This window comes from Gymnogyps californianus, chromosome 25 (genome assembly GCF_018139145.2).
Source record: "Gymnogyps californianus isolate 813 chromosome 25, ASM1813914v2, whole genome shotgun sequence".
In the NCBI taxonomy this organism is placed as follows: domain Eukaryota; kingdom Metazoa; phylum Chordata; class Aves; order Accipitriformes; family Cathartidae; genus Gymnogyps; species Gymnogyps californianus.
In genome coordinates, this window is record NC_059495.1 from 7758367 (window position 1) to 7776221 (window position 17855).

Here is a 17855-nt window from a genome sequence, read left to right on the forward strand (position 1 = left end):
CACCCCCCCCCTCCCCCATTTGGAGGTCACTTACCCCCAGGGCTCCACCCACAAAGCCACAAACTGTGGGATTTTAAAAAAGAAAAAAAAAAAAAGAAAAACCAAAATTTAAAACTTCTGCATTCTCACAGTCCCAACAGACACGTGCAGACGCCGCTGGCGCCTGCTCCTCCTTTTCCTGCCCGCAAGCCCAGCACCGCGGGGCAGGCGCCATGTCAGCTTACTGGGGGTGCGGGGGAAGGGGTGGGAGCCCCCCCCCCCCCCCAGGATCAGTCCTCGCCCCGGGGCGGGGGACACCGCCATGAGAAACTTTGAAGATGAAGACCCGTCCCCCACCCCAGGACATCAGAGCTTAGTGTTTGCGTGATGAGCAGCGAGGACCTGCTAGAGGAGGATGTCCCTGTCCCCACCGAGGGGGGTTTTTGGGCCACCGGGTCCGGTGGTAGCATCACCGGGATGTGGCAGGCTCCACGCCGCTGTCCCCCGCCACGGGTGCGGGGATCTCCCCATCTTTGGCTCCCAAGTCCGGTCCAAGCAGCACAGCTTTGCCCCCAAGGTCGGTGGGGATGCGGCCATATCCAGATCCACCGGCAGCAGCAGCTCCGCAACGCCCACGGGGACGCCTCTGCCTGCTCCAGGCACTACTCCGTCCTGCTCGCGGAGCTCCGGCACAACTCCTGGAGGTCTGCGGAGGCAGCGGATGAGCCCCGTTAGCAACCAACTCATCTAAAAACCAACTATTTAAATAAATTTACGGAATCTGGTCCCTTCCCACGGTCTCTACCCCACCGGAGCAACGTTTCACCGGCATCCCACAGCGTACTCACAGCGCATGACGGTGTCTCTGATCTGCCTGAAGCTGTTCTCCTTCAGCGCCATGTAGATGTAGTAGAGGTTTCGCAGCTCCTTGGGATAATCCTTCCGATCCACGTCCTTCAACACCGGGATGGTGCGCCCGTTGGCCATCGGAGCTTCGGCCAGCGCCTGGTGCATCTGGTACTTGCACCAAGGGTCCCGGAGGAAGCCGGGGGTGATGAGCATGACCCAGCAGTGGCTGTTTTGCACAGCGTCGCACAGCTCCGTCACCACCGCGCTTCCCGGCGTCGCATCCCGCAGCTGGAGGAAGCAACGGAAGCTTTCGGGTTGACCCTCCAGGTAGGACACCAGCTCCTCCACCAGCTCCAGGTCCACCTCGCTGTGGCAGATGCAGACGTCGTAGCTCTTGGCCCACCGGGCGCTGCCCGAGGCGTTGATGTCCAACATCGACACGGGTGACGGGCGGACGGACCTGGCCAGGCTCACGGCGGGAGAGGAGCCGGAGCTCTTGGCAGAGGATGAGGAGGAGGAAGGCGAGGATGAAGCAGAGCGGCTGGCATTGAGGCTGCTCTCCACCGAGCCGGGCTTGGGCTTGTGCAGGAGCCGTCTAAACCAGCCTGCGGAGTCGGAGGGGCCGCGGTGAGGTTTGGTGGGGGCTCAGCTCCCCGCCCCGGGCTTCCCAAGGGGCTTGCGCGGCATCGCCGGCTCAGCAGGACACCTCCAGATGGAAAGAGCCCGGCAGGATCTCACCCTGACCCCCAAAAACCATCCCAGCCCCTAAAACCTCGGCTATCACCGACACCCGGATGCCATCACATCACGGCGAGCGGCCCGTGGGCACCCTCGTGTTTCGGCAGGGGGGGGACGCTGGTGATGGAGGTGACATCCCCACCCCGGCACAAACTGAGCCCAAACTCACCAGCCATAGCGAGCAGCACGCCGCTCAGCCGCCGATCGCCAGCGCGAAACCCCTCCTGCCAGCAGGAAAAAAAAAAAGGGGGGGGTGGAAAAAAAATAAAAGAAGTTAGGAGAGAGCAGGAACTGCCCCATGGCAGGTCTCAGCCCCAAAATCACCGCCGGCAGGCTTTTCCGCATCCGCCTCCCCAAAATTTGCCGGGAAGGAGCGTTTCGACCTCCAGCAGGGCTGGAAGCAGCGGCTCAAGCAGCCCTCCTGCCTGCCTGCGACCGGCTCTCTCCACCGGAGATACACACCTGCAGTGAGCGAGGCCGAGAGCCGACGGGCAGGAGACCCCCTCATTCCCAGCGGCGGGGAAAGGATCCTGTGGACGGGAGAAGCGAGGATCAGTGGGGATCGACCGGCTGCTGGCAAACTAAAGATGGATTGGGCGATGCCTGGATCCGTGCATCCTCGGTGATGCCCACCCCGGCATCCCTGCCCATCCCTTGCCAGCTCACGCTGCGCCCACGCCTCGGCAGCTTGCTCCCGGCATGATTTGGGGTGCCCGGACCCTCCTTGCGGGTAACCCAGGAGCAGCAACGGGGGCAACGAGGCCCCAGGAGCAAACGCGGCTGTTGTTTTCCACTGCTTACCTCACCCCCTTCCGAAATAAAACACTCCCAAGTCACGCTGAAGCCTTTCGCCCACCCCAAAAATGGCACAGGACCACAGCAAATGCCGGCAAGACCCCGGCACATCCGCAGAAACCACACTCCCCAAGCGAGCCACTGCTTAGTAACAGCAAAAAGCTCAGGCGTGGCTTGAATGACAAGCATGGACGGTGAACAGCAGGAGGGAAATTTGGGGGATGCCTACCTGGGATGCAGGAGTCGGGCACTGGAGCAGGGAAGGGGGATGCATCAGCCCCTGGGTTCGGCGAAGAGGAAGATCTTCCGGGATCACCTAGGTGGGAAAGGAGAGGTAGGATGCAGCACGTTCACTCTGGAGCCTAATGGGATCCGCAGCGAATGGCGAGGCTGATCCATCCTTACAGCTTCTCCATCCGGGAGCGGTTCCCGACGGAGCGGCCCTGGGGTGGAAGGGAGGACAGGGGCACCCACCAGCTTCCCCCGGGACAGAGTGGAGGAGCTGCCCCATCCCTCCGCTGCCTGCTCCCCCAGCCCCCCCCCCCGAGACCCCTCTGCAGTTGCCAGCAGGTCCGGGCTCCACCTGGGCACGCGGAAGCGCAGGCAGGGGAAGTTGGCCACGATCCCACAGGGCTGGGAAGCCAGCCCTCCCCAGGGCCTCCCTCCCACATCCGCCACCAGCCAGATGCCGTCACCGGCCAGGCGTCACCGCGCCCAGCCCTCGCCGGCACATGCCAGCAAGCCTGGACCCGTTCCCCTCCTTGGTTTTATAACCAGACACAGATGGGTCCATCTCTGCCGCCCCCGCTTATTTTATGAGTTAAATTTACCAAACCAGGCAGTTTTTTCCCCCAAAAAAATCCTCCCCCACCTCTCCTTTCCCAGGTCGCGTCCCCCCAGGACCCTCCCCGGCCATGCAGCACAGCTCCATCCACTGGTTTCGGAAAGGTCTCCGGCTGCACGACAACCCGGCGCTGCTGGCAGCGGCCGCAGATTGCCGCCGCCTTCATCCCCTCTTCATCCTCGACCCCTCCAGCAGCCGGGCAGGCGCCAACGCCCAGCGATTCCTCCTCGATGCCCTGCGAGATTTGGATGGGAGCCTGCGGGAAATGGGCTCTAGGTGAGTCCCGGTGCTGTCCCCGAGGGATGTTGGGGGGGTCTTGAGGGGATTTTGGGGGGGGGGGGGGGGTCTCAAGGGGCTTCGTGCCCACCCGGCTCCCCGGCAGGCTGTTTGTGGTGCGGGGCTGCCCGGAGGAGGTGTTCCCCCATCTCTTCCATGCCTGGGGGACGACGCGGTTGACCTTCGAGGTGGACACCGAACCTTCCGCCCGCCAACGCGATGCCGCTGTGGCTGAGCTGGCGGCCCGGCACAGCGTGGAGGTGATCCGGGAGGTCTCCCACACCCTCTATGACACCGAGAGGTGGGTGCCTGGCATCGTCCCTCGAGGTACGGAAGGGGGGGATCCAGCCCCGGTGCTGAGCATGCCCCTCGCTCCCCCACCCCAGAATCCTCGCCTTGAACAATGGCAAAGCCCCCCTGACCTACAAGCGCCTGCAGAGCCTCCTGGCATCCCTCGGACCCCCGGAGAAGCCGGCCCCAGCACTCACGCCGGAGCATCTCCGAGGTGAGCATGGGGTAGACCTCAGGGGATGGGGGGGTAGAGCACAAAGCTGGGTCAGTGTCTCCCTCACTGTTCACCCTGGAGCGGAGTGATGGCCGTCACACTCCCACCATACACGGCACCCCAGGCTGCCGCACCCCGTGCCAGCTCAACCGTGATGCCGACTACGGGGTCCCCACCTTGGAGGAGCTGGGCCAGGACCCCGCCAAGGTGGGTCCTCACCTCTACCCCGGCGGGGAGACGGTGGCACTCGCCCGGCTCGACGCACTCATGGAGAAGACGGTCAGTGCTCGGCGCCCATCACCCTAATTTCGGGGCTGCTTCACCTCCCCCCCATCCTAAAACATGACCCTGCTGTGTTGTCATCCCCCCCCATCCAGACCTGGGTGTGCAGCTTCAAGAAGCCCGAGACGGAGCCCACCTCACTGAGCCCCAGCACCACCGTCCTCAGCCCCTACCTCAAATTGGGCTGCCTGTCGGTCCGCACCTTCTGGTGGCGGCTGGACGAGGTCTACCAGGGGGTGAGGCGGCATTTTTGGGATGGGGCGGGGGGCAGAGGGACCCTGCACAAGGGGTGGGGGGCTGGAGAAGATGGAGGCCAGCCCAGCCGGAGGGGCTGATCCTGCCTTCACCAGCAGCGGGAGCACTCCCAGCCCCCCGTCTCCTTGCACGGGCAGCTCCTCTGGAGGGAGTTTTTCTACACCGCCGGCGCCGGCATCCCCAATTTCGACCGGATGGTCGGCAACCCCGTCTGCCTGCAGGTCAACTGGGACGACAACCCCCAGCACCTCCGCGCCTGGAGGGAGGTATTTCCCTTGGGTATAAGCCCCAAGTCCTCTGACACCCCCCCCCCCCCCCCCCCCCCCCCCCCAAAAAAACACCCCCCCTAACCCCAGCACCCCACGCCAGGGCCGGACAGGCTACCCCTTCATCGACGCCATCATGACCCAGCTGCGTGCCGAGGGCTGGATCCACCACCTTGCTCGGCACGCTGTCGCCTGCTTCCTCACCCGCGGGGACCTCTGGGTCTCCTGGGAAGAAGGGCTGAAGGTCAGGAGATCTCCCTCAACACCCACCGGCGCCTGCCGGGCTCTCGGGGACCCCGTCCCCACGCCACCACGGTGTCCCGCAGGTCTTTGAGGAGCTCCTGCTGGACGCCGACTGGTCCCTCAATGCCGGCAACTGGTTGTGGCTGTCGGGCAGCGCCTTCTTCCACCGATATTTCCACGTCTACTCGCCCGTCGCCTTCGGCAAGAAGACGGACCGGGACGGGGCGTACATTCGGTAGGCGCGAAAGCCAAAGCCATGCAAGATGCGGGGGTGGCTTCCCTGGTGGCTTTGACCCCTCGCCGTAGAAAATACCTCCCCGTCCTCAAGGATTTCCCCGCCGAGTACATCTACGAGCCCTGGAAGGCGCCACGGGCTGTGCAGGAGCGAGCAGGCTGCTTGGTGGGCACCCACTATCCCCGGCCCATCGTGGAACACGGCGCAGCGAGCAAGAGGAACATGGGGCGCATGAAGGCGGCCCGCACCCGGAAAGGTAACAAATCCCCTAAGAAGCACCGAGCTTCCCCCAGCACCCTGCCGCCATCCCGGCTGCCTTCCTCTCCTCCAGGCACCGAGCAGGAGCCACCGGCCAGCCCCTCAGTAGCCGAATCACGAAGGAAAAAGCCCAAGGCCGAGCAGCGCTGAGCCCCATAGGGACTCCCAGGCAGCTACCAGCCGTGGGTCAGGCACCGCTTGTCCCGTTTTGACCCATTTCGCTCAACCGCCTCGCATTAATCCCTTCCCAGAGACCTGCGACTGCACTGCTGCCACCAGCCCAAAAATCAACCCCCCCACCCAAGGACATGCCGCAAAGGAGGGCAAATCACCCACCCGTGTGAGTCAGCCCCACCTGGAAACCCCCAAGCTGCCGGACCGTGCCCCAGAGGGCAAACACCACCCCGCAAAGCCAAGTCCCTGAGGGGCAACAGCCCACTGGATCGACCTCCACCCCTGCCTCAGCTATAACATAATCATTATTAAAGGGAGCAGAGTAATTAAGAAAGCATGGCTTGATTCACAACATGCCTTGACCCACCAGCAGCAGCACCACGTTGAAATCCCCGGGCAGCACGAGCGCATTTTGGTTGCGGTGTCACCGGGCTGGTCGTCACGGGGAAGCCTGCTGCTTACTCAATTGCCTGCGGAGAGCATTAGGAAACGAAACGGGTTGAGGATAGAGTGAGTGCAAGGCAGGGTCAAAGCCAGCCCCCAGAAAGGTGTTCAGGTGAGAAATTAAGGCTACTTTTGTCTCTAAATACACCCGCCATCAACATGCTTCATTTATGGCGCCAATACAAAGCAACACACAGCTACCCTGGAAGCCAGAGATCAGTTTCTCTTCCTGATAAGCTCTAAATACACCCAAACTCCTTCACCCAGATGCTTGAAAGCGTTACGGCGGCCAGCCGAGGCCAAGCACTGCTCCTACTACCTCATGGGGCTGGAGGCACTGTCACACAGACGCGAACCCAAGCGGAGAGGCAGCTCGCGGAAAGAACTCGACCAAGAAAGGCCCTCGAGGGATAACAGGGCACAATCACACCCATATTGCCTGCAAGAGCCCCCGGCCTCTCACACCGCGACCTGACAGACGGCCGCCACCACACAAATCACCTCTTCCGCGCACAGGCCGAGACTGCCAGGCGCATGCGCCCGCCGCCTTTTATAGCCTCGCGAAGCACCGCGAGAATACAGGTGAATTCTCGCGCAAGCGCCTCTTCTCCCTCCTCCCCCCCCCCGGCGGGAATGCGATCATCCCGCCTCTTCCGCTACGAGCCAATGGGAGGGCGGAGCGGAAGGGGGCGGGCCAATCCCTGCCCGTCGCCCCGCCCGGCCGCCGCGCCAGGGGGCGGGGCGGGGCGCGGCGCGGCGGCCGGGCGTCGCCTCGTGGGGCCGGGCGCGCGGCGCCAGGTGCGTGCGGGGCGGGGCGGGGGGGCAGCGCAGCGCGCGGTGGTGGCGGTGGGGAGGCCGTTGCCATGGCGACGGCGGGCCGGGGTCGCGCGCCCGCCCGCCCGCCCGCCCTCCCGCCGCGGGAAGGCGGCCGCCATGAGGGGAACCCCGAGGGCCGCTGATGGCGGCGGGCCCTCCGTTCCGCGCCTCCTCCGGAGCGGGCTGAGGGGCTGCCCGGGGAGCGAGCGAGCGAGCCGGGGGTGAGCCTGAGGGGGCCGGGGGGGGGGGCGGCCGCCTTATGGCGGTAAAGGGGGCGCTGGGGCCCAGCTTCACCTCAGCGGCGCCGCTCTGTAAGCGCCCCCCCCCCCGAAAAGCCATTTTCTTGGATGTTTCCCCCCCGCCCCGCCCCGAGAAGGAGCCTCGGCCTCCTCCCTGCTTGCTGAAATACCGTGTTCTTGCTTCTCCCTCAGGTTTAGCGTGAGAGGGGGCGAGGAGGGGGCGCAGCGGAAAGGAAAGGTAAGGCCTCGAGGCGCTGGGCATCCCTGAAGGTGCGAACCCCGCCCCGGCAGCATGTCCGGCTCGGTTTGCTTTCCAGAAACGCTCTTGGAAAGCCAGCCTTGCGCGCAGAATCGCCTGCTTGAGGGCCGTCCCGCAGCCTCGTCTGCTGGGGCTTAAATCAGGCAGACCGAAGCGAGCCGACGTCCGAACGCCTTGGCCTGGCGCCTGCCAGACGATGCAGGCTCCTGTGTGAGTTTTGTCGGGGTACAGACCCCTTCGCTCTGTCGCTCCCTCTCAGTTTTCATGAAGCTGGTGGGAGCCCGAAGCACGTGGAGGATCACAGCGTGAAATAAAAACCTCTGATGTATTTTAACTCACATCCGAGGAGGCTGAATCTTGCGTTCGTAACGTCGGCACAAATAGAAGCCGGGCTTGTTTTCCTCACGCTGCCGGTCCCCGTTATCTCTGAAGCCTGTCCCTTTCTAGGGCGGTTTTCACAAGCCGTGCGGGCCTGCTCCAATTGCGACTCCCACGTGGAGGGACAGAGCTTGGGAATCGGCCAGGGACAACTTACTAACGTCCTTTCAGATTCTTCTCGCTGAAGCATAGCGGGTTTTAAACTATAACGTAACGTTTGTCTTATCCCAGCATCTTCAAGCCACTTAATTCAAAAAGGAGATGTGAGTTACGCCCTCACTGGTGGTGGTTCGTCTCAGCGCTCAAAGAAGCTAAAAATAATTGATGATCAATGAATTTGTACTTGCTTCTTTATATAATTTGAGGGGGCTGTTCCAGAGGAGCCCCTCTTCCAGCGTTGAGCTGCAAGCACGCAGTTTTTACTTTGCTTAAACTTTAAACGTTCAGGTCTAGCGTGCAGGTGTAGCTTTACTTGTGTATTAGCTGCTGAGTGTTGAGACAGTCAAAGGGCATCCGCAGTGACTTCCCCATCTCCTGTGGTGATGAGTCGGTGGAGAAAACATCTCATTAATTTCCCCGGGGTGGTTCTGCAGGCCGGGCTCTGACGTTGACTGAACGGCGTAGTCCTGTTTCGTAGAGTTATGGCAAGGTTTTTGTAAATACACGCTCTGTGTGAGCGTCAGCGTTAGTTTGACGCACGCTTCGTTGAGGCGTTTGGTTTTCGCTGGGGTACACCTTTGTGTTTCAGGCGTTTTCGCAGCTGGATGTGTCGTCTTTATATTACGCGTGGAATTGTTGTGGTTAGGTTTTATTCAGTGTTGGCGGCTTGGGCATCATTTAAAGGTAATGGCTCCTTGCTGAAATCTGTACCTCGAAGGCTTTAGGATAAATTAAGTGATTTCTTCGGTGTGGCGGGGGAAGGAGAACGCCGCAAACTTATGCCGGGAGCATAGTGCCATTAATAAAGCTGATGAGAGGCCACGCTGTGACAGGAGAACGGGGCAGTCGAGCCAAGAACCCACGGAGTTTGATGTTTACGTTCTCTCCGGCTCCCTGTAGTCTAAATAGCTGGAAAGTTCCCGACGTCTCGAGGAGGAAGACTGGAGAGACGCTTCTTGTCTTGTAAGTGCCCCTCGCTCCCTCTCCTTCATGGCAGCTGCGTTCACGGCGTGGCCAGGTACTGCGGGGTCCCCTTGGTGCTTTCTTCCCTGCGGCAGTGGTGCCACGCTCTGAGGTAATGCTATTTAATTTCGGTTACCTCGACCGTGCCGGTGTGATCTGTCCCCCCTGGAGAGCAGAGCTTCTCCCCAGGCCTAAAATCTGGAGGTTTACGTTTCTGGGCTGAATCTCCAAGACTTGTTCTTAAAAGAAATAAGAACTTTTTTGGAGACAGAAGATGACTAGATATTATTTCTGATGTTTTTTTTTCCTTTTTGGCTGTCTGCATTAAATAGAAGTGAAGGTTGAAGTTCACGATACCAGACAACCATTTCTTGGTAACTATAATTATAAAAGGTGGTTTGACCTAAGTTCAGAATGACTTTTGAAATGTCCTTAGTGCTTCAGAGGCACTTAAAAATCGAACTGACGACTCCACTTCTGCTGTTTAAAGTAACGCGAATGTGTGGGACGAGCGAAATGTGAGCAGTGCTGAGGCAGGTGAACAAGCAAAACAGGGGAAAGCCTAGGTAGGAGTTTATAAACAGGCTTGATATTTGAGACTTAGCAGATAATTCGCAACCTAAAGCTAATATAAACTTAAATTAGTTCCGTAAACTAAGCCGGTGGAGAAGGCAGGGAAGGTTTTACCTTCGGCTGTTAGGTGTGCTGCCTCGGAGGGGGTTGAGGGCAGACCTGGACAGCAGTGGGAGTTCAGTGTGTTGCTTTACACAGACTTCCTTCTTAAATATTCCAGTTAACGAAGGTAACGTGCTTTAGTCCCTGGCTCGTCTAAAGTGTCTTTGCACCATTAATTAAAATTTGGCTGGCTTTGTGGAAGCAGCCTGTTCTTCCAGAAGAATCAGCTAATCCAAAATGAGAGATCTTACCCTACTGAATAGGAAAAAAAAGAGCTTTTTCCCCCCTTGATGTTTTTCATCCTGATTGTGCTTGGCTGTGTTCACTCAGGGCGAGTTTGATGTTACTGCCTGACTGATTGTGTGTCCGGCGGGTCCTCGTGCCTTCTCCTTCGGAGCGGGTGTTTTTCCGGCGGTTTAACTCCCCGAAATGGTTCACCCCACGGCCTGATGGTTGCAGGCGTTTGGGGGGCATGCGTCTGCGGAGGTTCGTTGTCAGAACGGCGTCGAAGCGCTGTTGGGCTCGACGGCAGGTTGGAAAAGCACAGGGTACAATGTTCAAAAGGGCGTGCGGTGGAGGAGCCTCAGCCTTGGAAGCACGGAGGGTGTAAAACCGGGAGGTGCAAGCAAGGTTCCTTGGTTGCTGAATGCGTTTGAAACTCTGATCTGAAATCTGGGCTCTACAGTAAAATAAAAATGTGATGATTTGAGGTGATGGGCAGCGTATGCTAAGTGGTGTTTCGGGAGGCAGGTTGTGAAGACCAGCTCTCTGAGGTGTTATTATTGTATTATTGTTATAATGATATATTATTATTGTAATGATAATTATAAAGCTTTCAGAAGTGAAAGGCTGGCAAGCATACTGTATCCGAGCGTCTGCGAGAGTCGGTGTGCCCTGTTTTCATCATCCAACATTGAAAGATGACGGTTAGTTACCTAGATTATTGGGACAGTTTCTTAAACGATCCCTACCAACGTTTGCAGCCCAGCTGAGGTTTCATACCTGCAAAGAGTTACCCTGTGTATCCCCTGTCAGTGCTGCTGCTTTGCTGCAGTGAAGCAATCGCAGGCATCTCATTTGTAGGACAAACGCTGAGATCTCACCGAGGCTGCGAAACCTGTAAAAAAACTGTGATTTTTGGGCCAGCAGCTCTTGCACAGTGTTTCCTTTTGGCAAAAGCCTGCCTACCAGAATTTTTGCTGGACTCTTCATTACAATTGGCAAGAAAAAATGGATACGGGTGAACAGTTCTGCCTGCTTTCTTTCCCTTTTAATAGTCTTATTTTGGAGAAGCAGAGTGGGAGAGGACCGTGTGCTGGCAGGCCTTCTGTATTTTATGTCATGGGCTGTTGAAAGAGTTCTCAGACATATAACTTCCTTTCTGTGGGCTTTAAGGTCGTATCCTCCGCATGTAGACGTATGGCGGGCCGGATAATCCTTCTCTCATCACCGGAGAATGAAATGCTCTCGGTGGTTTTTTTGTAGCCAACAAAAATCTTTCTGTCTTTCTTCCCTCCCGCTGTTTTCCCGAGCAGCAAGTTTGCTAACAGGCATCGCCTTGGAAGGGGGGAGCGCCTGCTCCGAGATACGGGCTCTCAGGCAAAGATGAACGGCCAAGGTGAAATGAAGGGTCTGGCAAACAGTGGTCTGCCAGTGGCGACTGCAACCGGGTTTTGTACAAAACAGCCCTCCGATTTTATCGAGCTTCGTTGTAAAGGAAGTTGAGGAAGTGGATGAGAGCCGCGGGGCAAAGTTCAGAAACAAAAAAGTGCAATTCTCGGCCCGAAGGTGATCTCATAAAGATAACAAAACCCGGTATTTATCCGCCTGTGAAAAGCTGGCTCAACAAAAACCTGTGGTCTGTTCCACGTCGTATTGCATATGTGTAGTGACTTTGCTTGTGGTGATTTGTCTACTATAGAAACTGGATGGCTTCTACGGTGAGCCTGGGTAAAGAAACATTGTTGGAAGATGGAATGCCACCTGCAAAAAAGCCCAGGTAAATTTAATTGTACTCCAGTGAATGTCTTCTAATAAGAGCTTTTTCCGTAACCTCGCATTGTTCTTTGAAGACCGTGACGCTTGGCACCGAGCCCCAGCAGTCGTTTTGGTTGCTGAGCCAAGAACAGCGCGCTGTCTTTAGCTGTGCCCTGTGTTTTCCTGCGGTGCATGGAACAAAGACCTTAGCGCCCAGAACATACGTTGCTGCTGGTTTTTTTTTTAACCCCTAAGCCAGGATGCGTGGTTGCACAGCAAGCTGGTTTTCACTGTACTGTCTCCATGGTTTTAGCTCAGGTCCTGTCCGCACGTAGGGTCACGTCAGATGCGGTGGTCGTGCTTCTTTGCTTGAGTTGGATGGCAGTTCCCGGGAGGACAGGCAGTTACTCAAATTAGTATGATTTTGCTGTGTGTAAAGGCTAAATAATTCCACTCTGGAGGCTCCCCGTACTAGCAAGTAGGTCGTCTTACAGTTCTCCAAGCGGGGACCTGAGCATGACGCTAACTTGGGGCATACCCACGTTTCTTTCCATCCAAGGCTGGTACTGTGGCTGCTGCGATAGCACGGACTCAGAAATTAAGGCATCACCGCCTGCAAACGAGCAGCTAATTCATCTAGGGAGTTGTCTTCCACTGATCTGATTTATTTACGAGTTATGGAGGGCTGGAGAATAGTTTCTGTGAGGGAGCCCTGGTCTCAAGGTTGATCCAGTGACTGTGGAATGAGCAGAAGAGAGGCTGGGAGATTATTTTTTCCTTGCTCAGGATATCAGGGTAGAAACAAGTGTATTTATCAGCGTGGGAACAGAATGGCTCTGTCAGAGATGTCGCATAGGACGTTAAGACTTGGGTATTTGTTATTGCTTTGGATTTCAGTCCCTAGGTTTCTGGTTGTGTTTTTATACTCGCTCATTAGCATGAATACTAATTTATTCTTTGCCTGTGAGGCTTGCAGTCCCAAAATTAAAACCCATTTATTGCCACTAACAGTGAAGACCTCCTCAAGAAAAGGGTTAACTTGTCTGTTTTCATAGGCAGTAGCGGAGGGAAGGCAAAGCTCCATCTGTGTGGTGTCTGTTTCCTTTCCCCTTCTCGCTAAATATCACGTGTTTGCAGATAAAAAGCATTCCTTCCAGATGAGCTGCCTCCCTGGGCTGCTGCTTCCATCCTCTGGGAAGCTGCAGCCGGTCCCCTGCTTCAGAAAAGCAGCTTGACACCAGGCAAGGCGTGATGAGGAGAAGCACATCTACTTAATAAATAATGAATGTCGAATTTAAAAGCACTGTGCAAGTGTGAAGCTAGGAAGATAAGGAAGAGGGGAGGAGGAAGGAGAATATAGCCACGCAGCTCTTCCATGAGACTCTTCCTATCATCTGGGCTTCCAAAAGATTGGCCTCGAGCATCCCGCTTACGTTGCAAGCGTAACAGGGAAGGGATTTCTGGTACAGCAACATCCCGCGGAGGGTTTTTCTCAGCAGAGAGGGGCCGGGAGGTGGGAAGGTCCTCTCCAGGGCAGAGCTGGGAGGAAGCCTTCACTTCCTTCCTTTTGTGCTGGGATAAACGGGGCTGCTGTCTTCGGGCCCCCGTTTAGCACCTTATTTAAAGCAGGAGCAGTCACGGTTGTGTTTACTCCCCGCGTGGGGGTGCGATGCGTGCTTTGTCTCGGTACGTAAAGAGTATGTATGTGTCTCTATAGCCATTGATAACATATTCCATGTTGCTCACCACACCTTTTCCACTGTCTCCAGCCTTTCTGCTAGCTTCCAGGTAACTATATAACTAACAAGACCTCCCTTATTCCAAATTTTAATTGAGTTAGTTTTGCTTCAGAAGTATTCCTGGGCGGTATTGACTTCCCCGGTAACCGTCTCAGTAACAGACTCGATTGCCAAATACGCTGTAATTACATACCTTGTAATTGTGGGCATTTGTGATGTTGATCCACGGAGCTGCGCGCTGTCTTTAAGCGATACCGAGCGGCTCCTCTCACCTGTTTATCGGAGGACCCTAAAGGACATGTTGACTCAAAATTTAAGCAGAGGGTACCTCCCTTGTCCTCGGTCTGCATGTTCCACGACCCGAGACATCCTTCCGTCTATGATAGTACCAGCTGTGCTGCTTTCTCCTCTTGCAGGAAGCTGTTGCCAAGCCTCAAAACCAAGAAGCCTCAGGAACTTGTTTTGGTGATCGGGACAGGAATTAGTGCAGCAGTTGCTCCCCAGGTCCCAGCGCTGAAGTCTTGGAAGGGGTTAATCCAGGCCCTCCTGGATGCTGCTATTGACTTTGATCTCCTGGAAGATGAAGAGAGCAAACGGTTTCAGAAGTGTCTCCATGAAGACAAGAACTTGGTTCATGTTGCCCACGACCTTATCCAGAAGCTGTCTCCGGTGAGTGTGCTTGTGGCACTGTACGTAAATGTTCGGTACCCAGCCCTGAGCATAGGATTGGGCTTTTGGAAATAGCCAAATTTGGTTCTGCAGCGTGCCCCCATCTCCAACGATTCCTCTGTCTCCAGGGAACCCCAAGTGCAGTTACTGTGCCAGGTTCCTGAGAGCTAACTCTGCCGTGGCCACCAGCTTTTGGGTATTTCACTCGGAGTGGGCTGGGGGGGAGCACCCACCTCAACGCAGCGGGTGCTCTGTGTTTGCCTCGCAAGGACGTATAGCTTTGCGGAGGCCTTCGAGAAATACACGGGTAGTTTTTCACTGAGTCGTTTGGCATGAAGCGTTAAAAGAAGCCCGACTCTGATCTTAATCTGTCTCCCCTTCTCAGCGCACAAGCAATGTTCGCTCAACCTTTTTCAAAGACTGTTTATACGAGGTGTTTGATGACCTGGAATCTAAAATGGAAGATTCTGGGAAGCAGCTGCTTCAGTCTGTGCTTGACTTAATGGAAAACGGGGCACTTGTGTTAACCACGAACTTTGATAACCTGCTGGAACTGTACGCAGCACACCAGGGGAAGCATCTGGAGTCTCTTGACCTGACTGATGAAAAGAAGGTAAACGATGACGATTTTTTTTCTGTCAGGGCTGAGCGGGCACAACGCAGGACAGTGGCAGCTGCGGGGTGTGCTCTCACGCCCGCGTACGGGGGTTGTGCTGTTCGTAGCAGTTTAAATGATGTTAGACAAACTCCAAGCAGAGGCTCTGGCCATTTGGGGCAGCGAGCAGAGGCATGAAGACAAATGGCTCGTTTCTGAAATGCTGTGCTTGCTGGCTGGCATCCGTTGCTCGGGAGGAGCCCTTAAGCCTGGTGTTTCTTTGATCTCTGTCCTTGAAACTTCTGGCTTGGCCTTGCTGAAGTACCGCAAGCCTCGCTTCCACATAAGGCTTGGGTTGATGTTTCTAACCGACACGGGAAACTCCGTGCGAGAGGCAAAGCTGACCTTTCTATTTTTATAACGTGCTGCGGAGTGCTTTTTGCGACAGAGCGTTTTCGGGGCTGTGAGCCTTCGAGGTTTCCCTCTTGCCCCGTGTCCTCTTTCTGAAATGGCTGGATGGCTCCTGCTGGGTTACTCGCGTGCTCCGGCTTCTTCTGCCCTGCTTTCGGATTCGTAGCTGCTCGCTTCACGCAAGCTTCCCTCCTCCTGCCCCAGTCAGGCAGAAAATCAGACTGTGAAACCCTGAGCCCTTCGCCACCTGCCCACCTCATCTTTCCATCGTGGGTTTTACTGGTGGGGGGCATCTTGTCCTTCTGTTTGCTTGTTAAACACACGCCACATGTAGGTGCTTGTGCAGTACTTGGTCTCTTTCCATTCTGACTCATTTCTGCGCTTCACGTTTCCTGCATGACCTCTTAATCTACATGGCTGGAAGTACTTAAAGTGTTAGAAATAAGCATTCTAATTATTGCAAGCTTAAACGAGCTAAGGTCTGCAGGAGTAAACCGAGAGCCTCGGAAGTGGCTTTCTAAAATGAAGGTCAGCTGTTGAGCTCCCTCAGAGCTTCTCAGAGCCTAGAGGGGCCAAGACATAAAACTTTGTAGGCTTGAGAAACATGCTGACATAGTATTTATAGAGTTTTTCCCCTTTTTCTGCTGAGTCCGGTGTGTTGATTGGGTCTCTTCCCATCGCATTCACTGTTCAGCTGAAGTGTCGACCCAAACAAGCGCTGTTGGCTGTAGCTGTGGGCCGATGGTCTCATGACCTGTTGAGGAGATAAGATGAGGAAGAAGCTGCTTCTTTGAAACACTTCCCCAAAATGGTATTTTTAACAGCACCGTGGAAGCTACGATGATGCCCTCGCTAACATTTCTAGAGGGGTTTGTTTCGCGCAGGTGCTGGAGTGGGCGCAAGAGAAGAGGAGGCTTAGCGTCCTGCATATCCACGGCGTTTACACCAACCCCAGCGGCATAGTGCTCCACCCGGCCGGCTACCAGAACGTGCTGCGCAACACGGAGGTCATGGTGAGGCAGCCTTCCCTTCTCTCTGCGGGGCATACGTTGGGGTCCCATACGTTGCGTATGTACATGTCCCGCTTCCCTGGCAAGCCCATATGTTAACCGGGTGTAGACTCGGCTGAGTTTAAAGACTGAGCTTCACACCGGGTGGTGGGGGAGTCCTTAATTTTGTGAAATGGAAGAGGAGGGATGGATCCTCTAGCCCGCTAACCTGCAGAAACACCTCACCACGCTTGTGTTGAGGACGATGGAATGATGACACTCCGGCAGAGCCTCATCACTGATAAGGCAGATGCTGTCTCTTGTGCCGTGTGAAGATAAAGCTTGCCTTGACTAAGAACGTCTTTCCCTTTTTTAAAGCGAGAGATTCAGAAGCTGTATGAAAATAAGTCATTCCTGTTCTTGGGCTGTGGTTGGACTGTTGATGACACCACGTTTCAGGCCCTGTTTTTAGAGGCTGTCAAGCACAAGTCAGACCTGGAGCACTTCATGCTCGTACGGAGGGGAGATGCGGATGAGTTCAAGAAGCTCCGTGAGAACATGCTGGACAAAGGGATCAAAGTGATTTCCTACGGAGATGAATACGCAGACTTGCCCGAGTACTTTGAGAGGCTGACGAGCGAGATCGCCATGCGGGGTCGAACAGGTATGGGGGTTAGGGGCTGTGCGGGATGGCTGTCTGCGTACATCCACCATCTCCGCACTCACCTCGGGGATCCCGTCATACGACAGCGCAGTTCTTGACCGTCACGGTGGACTTTGGAGTGTAGGCAGTGTTAACAGCCCCTCTTCTCTATGCTGTATTATTCCTTAAGCTTTCCCCCCCCCCCCAAAAAATTATCTGCAAGTGTAGCCGAATTTGAGGTTTACTTTTATGAAATCACTGTATGTTCTTATAAAGATCCCACACGTGCAAACGTTATTTTTCATGTGCAGCTACAGTTGTTTATTCCCTTTCTAGTGAAAGGGCATTTCAGCCTCGCTGACCTTCGTGCTGCTCAGCCTGAGCTAATGCTTTAACGTACAAGAGATCTCGCTAAGAAATCGTAGAAATGGGGAAAAGAAGTGAGTTTGCTAGCCAGAGCCTTGTTCTGAGGGTAAAACCCAGCCAGCAAAGCCTGTCGCGTGAAACTGCGGCATGTGGGCAGCAGGCAGCGCGCTGCCCGCATCGCTTCGAGCACTTGCTGTTCGCGCAGGGGCTCCCCGAGTCTTTGCATCACCTCGGGGCTGCCTTTCCACCCGGTCCTTGCTCTCTGCTCTCTCCTAGGCGTGCCTAAGGAGGGACAACAGCTGAACGGCTCTGCTGCTGCCCACGCCGAGAGAAAAGGTAAAGACTCTCCCGAGCCGAGAGCGGCTTCGCCCTTTCCAGCCCCCTTTGCGACTCCCCGGGAGTCCAGCGGCCTCTCTGGCAGGTTTTCCAGAGCCTTTACTTTCCCACAGGATGCAGCACTTGAGCATCAGCCCTCGCCCCAGGACCTGTGCCGCGGCGGGGGACTCCCTAGGACGGGCCTAAGCCAGAGCCGGCAGCTCCCAGGGAGGCCCGCGCGGTTTAAGGCCAGTCTAGGGGAGGAGCGAAGCCCCGCTTGCTGCCGAGCTGCCGCCCGCACGCACCGAGCCGAGCCAGGACGCTTCAGGCACGAAACGGGGGCCGGGGCAGAGCCTCCTCGGACGGATGCCTGGTTTAACGTAGTAATTGTCTTTTTATCGAGGTTGCGCACGCCTGGGGAGCGTGGTCTCCCCCAGGGAGCCGCAGCCTCCTCTAATTTCATACTTAGTGCTTTTGTATTCTGTACTTTCAATTAAAATAATGAAACTTGAGCGGTTT

The 17855-nt window shown here is 56.1% G+C and overlaps 3 protein-coding genes across 3 annotated transcripts; 2 read left to right on the forward strand and 1 right to left on the reverse strand.

Moving 5' to 3' along the window:
• Positions 1–261: 261 nt before the first annotated feature.
• TIRAP (TIR domain containing adaptor protein) lies at positions 262–6615 on the reverse strand. Its single transcript, XM_050910911.1, has 7 exons — positions 6463–6615; positions 6067–6169; positions 2591–2677; positions 2029–2096; positions 1736–1790; positions 828–1433; positions 262–685 (listed from the first exon to the last, which is right to left on the reverse strand). The coding sequence occupies exons 5-7, from the start codon at positions 1740–1742 to the stop codon at positions 642–644; spliced, it is 657 nt and encodes a 218-aa protein (XP_050766868.1). The 5' UTR covers positions 1743–1790; positions 2029–2096; positions 2591–2677; positions 6067–6169; positions 6463–6615; the 3' UTR covers positions 262–641.
• Positions 3264–5675, forward strand: LOC127025774 (cryptochrome-2-like). The gene is made up of 9 exons (XM_050910857.1): positions 3264–3481; positions 3588–3782; positions 3868–3986; positions 4111–4265; positions 4364–4504; positions 4622–4789; positions 4893–5033; positions 5116–5267; positions 5339–5675. Exons 1-9 carry the CDS (start codon positions 3276–3278, stop codon positions 5673–5675), a joined length of 1614 nt encoding a protein of 537 aa, XP_050766814.1. The 5' UTR covers positions 3264–3275.
• Positions 6616–7470: 855 nt separating the features above from the next.
• FAM118B (family with sequence similarity 118 member B) lies at positions 7471–17545 on the forward strand. The gene is made up of 8 exons (XM_050910877.1): positions 7471–7667; positions 11554–11631; positions 13765–14017; positions 14403–14630; positions 15908–16036; positions 16391–16676; positions 17298–17357; positions 17471–17545. Exons 1-8 carry the CDS (start codon positions 7654–7656, stop codon positions 17482–17484), a joined length of 1062 nt encoding a protein of 353 aa, XP_050766834.1. The 5' UTR covers positions 7471–7653; the 3' UTR covers positions 17485–17545.
• Positions 17546–17855: the final 310 nt, after the last annotated feature.